This window comes from Carlito syrichta, unplaced genomic scaffold (assembly GCF_000164805.1).
Source record: "Carlito syrichta isolate Samal-C Ts95f unplaced genomic scaffold, Tarsius_syrichta-2.0.1 Scaffold154925, whole genome shotgun sequence".
In the NCBI taxonomy this organism is placed as follows: Eukaryota; Metazoa; Chordata; class Mammalia; order Primates; family Tarsiidae; genus Carlito; species Carlito syrichta.
Genome location: NW_007099021.1, coordinates 28432 through 29055, shown reverse-complemented (window position 1 = coordinate 29055; position 624 = coordinate 28432). Strand labels below are relative to the sequence as shown.

General features: G+C 58.8%; 1 protein-coding gene across 2 annotated transcripts in view; it reads right to left on the bottom strand.

Moving 5' to 3' along the window:
• Positions 1-299, bottom strand: part of NDUFC1 (NADH:ubiquinone oxidoreductase subunit C1) — a 28891-nt gene extending 28592 nt beyond the window's left edge. The window contains exon 1 of one of the 2 annotated variants that reach the window (XR_002481509.1): positions 63-299. Coding sequence is in view for 1 of the 2 variants with exons in the window: in XM_008050974.2 (XP_008049165.1) it covers positions 63-129 (67 nt within the window). In the remaining variant the exon portion in view is untranslated. The remainder of the gene's footprint in view (positions 1-62) is intronic. The other variant, XM_008050974.2, reaches the window with a different exon arrangement.
• Positions 300-624: the final 325 nt, after the last annotated feature.

The following is a 624-nucleotide window of genomic DNA, read 5'->3' as shown; positions in this document are numbered from 1 at the left end:
GGACCTGTCCCGGGAGGGGCGGGCGGGGGATCGAGTCGGCCTGCACCAGGACCGGCACTCACCGGCGCTCGGGAGCCTGGCGGGGGCCAGCAGCCGGGAGAAAGGACGCAGCGGCATGGGCGGCGCCATCTTACCGGTCGGGCTCGGTCTCCCGGGGTCCGCGCCAGAGCGGCGCCACCTGCCGGGCGGAAGTGTGGGTGCCCCGGCCCCGCCGCCAAGCTCTGTCCGTGTGGGCGCCGGTCCCGGGAAGGGCAAGGTTCCCTAGCATCCGTGGCTGCAGCCTTCGGTCTGCAAGTGGGATTAGGAAGCAAATGATTTTTTAAAAAGGAGTTGTTTACCTACATCTCTGTCCTCTGAGAGTTTATTTTCACCCCCTCTCCAGGGGTACTCATCAAGCGATTTTTTAAAAAAGTTTCCTACAGGAGCCAGAAAACTTTATTAATTTTACTTTAAAGTTGCAGGGTACAATTCAATATTAGGTATTTAGGTGGTCATAGTACAGGTAAAGTTTGGGCCTCCCTTTGGTCCCCACTTTGCCTGGTTTGAGATCAGGTACCCTTATTGATGGTGTCTCCCCCCTCCCCTCTCTCGCCCCCTCCCCCGCGCAGTATTCCGCTACTGCCC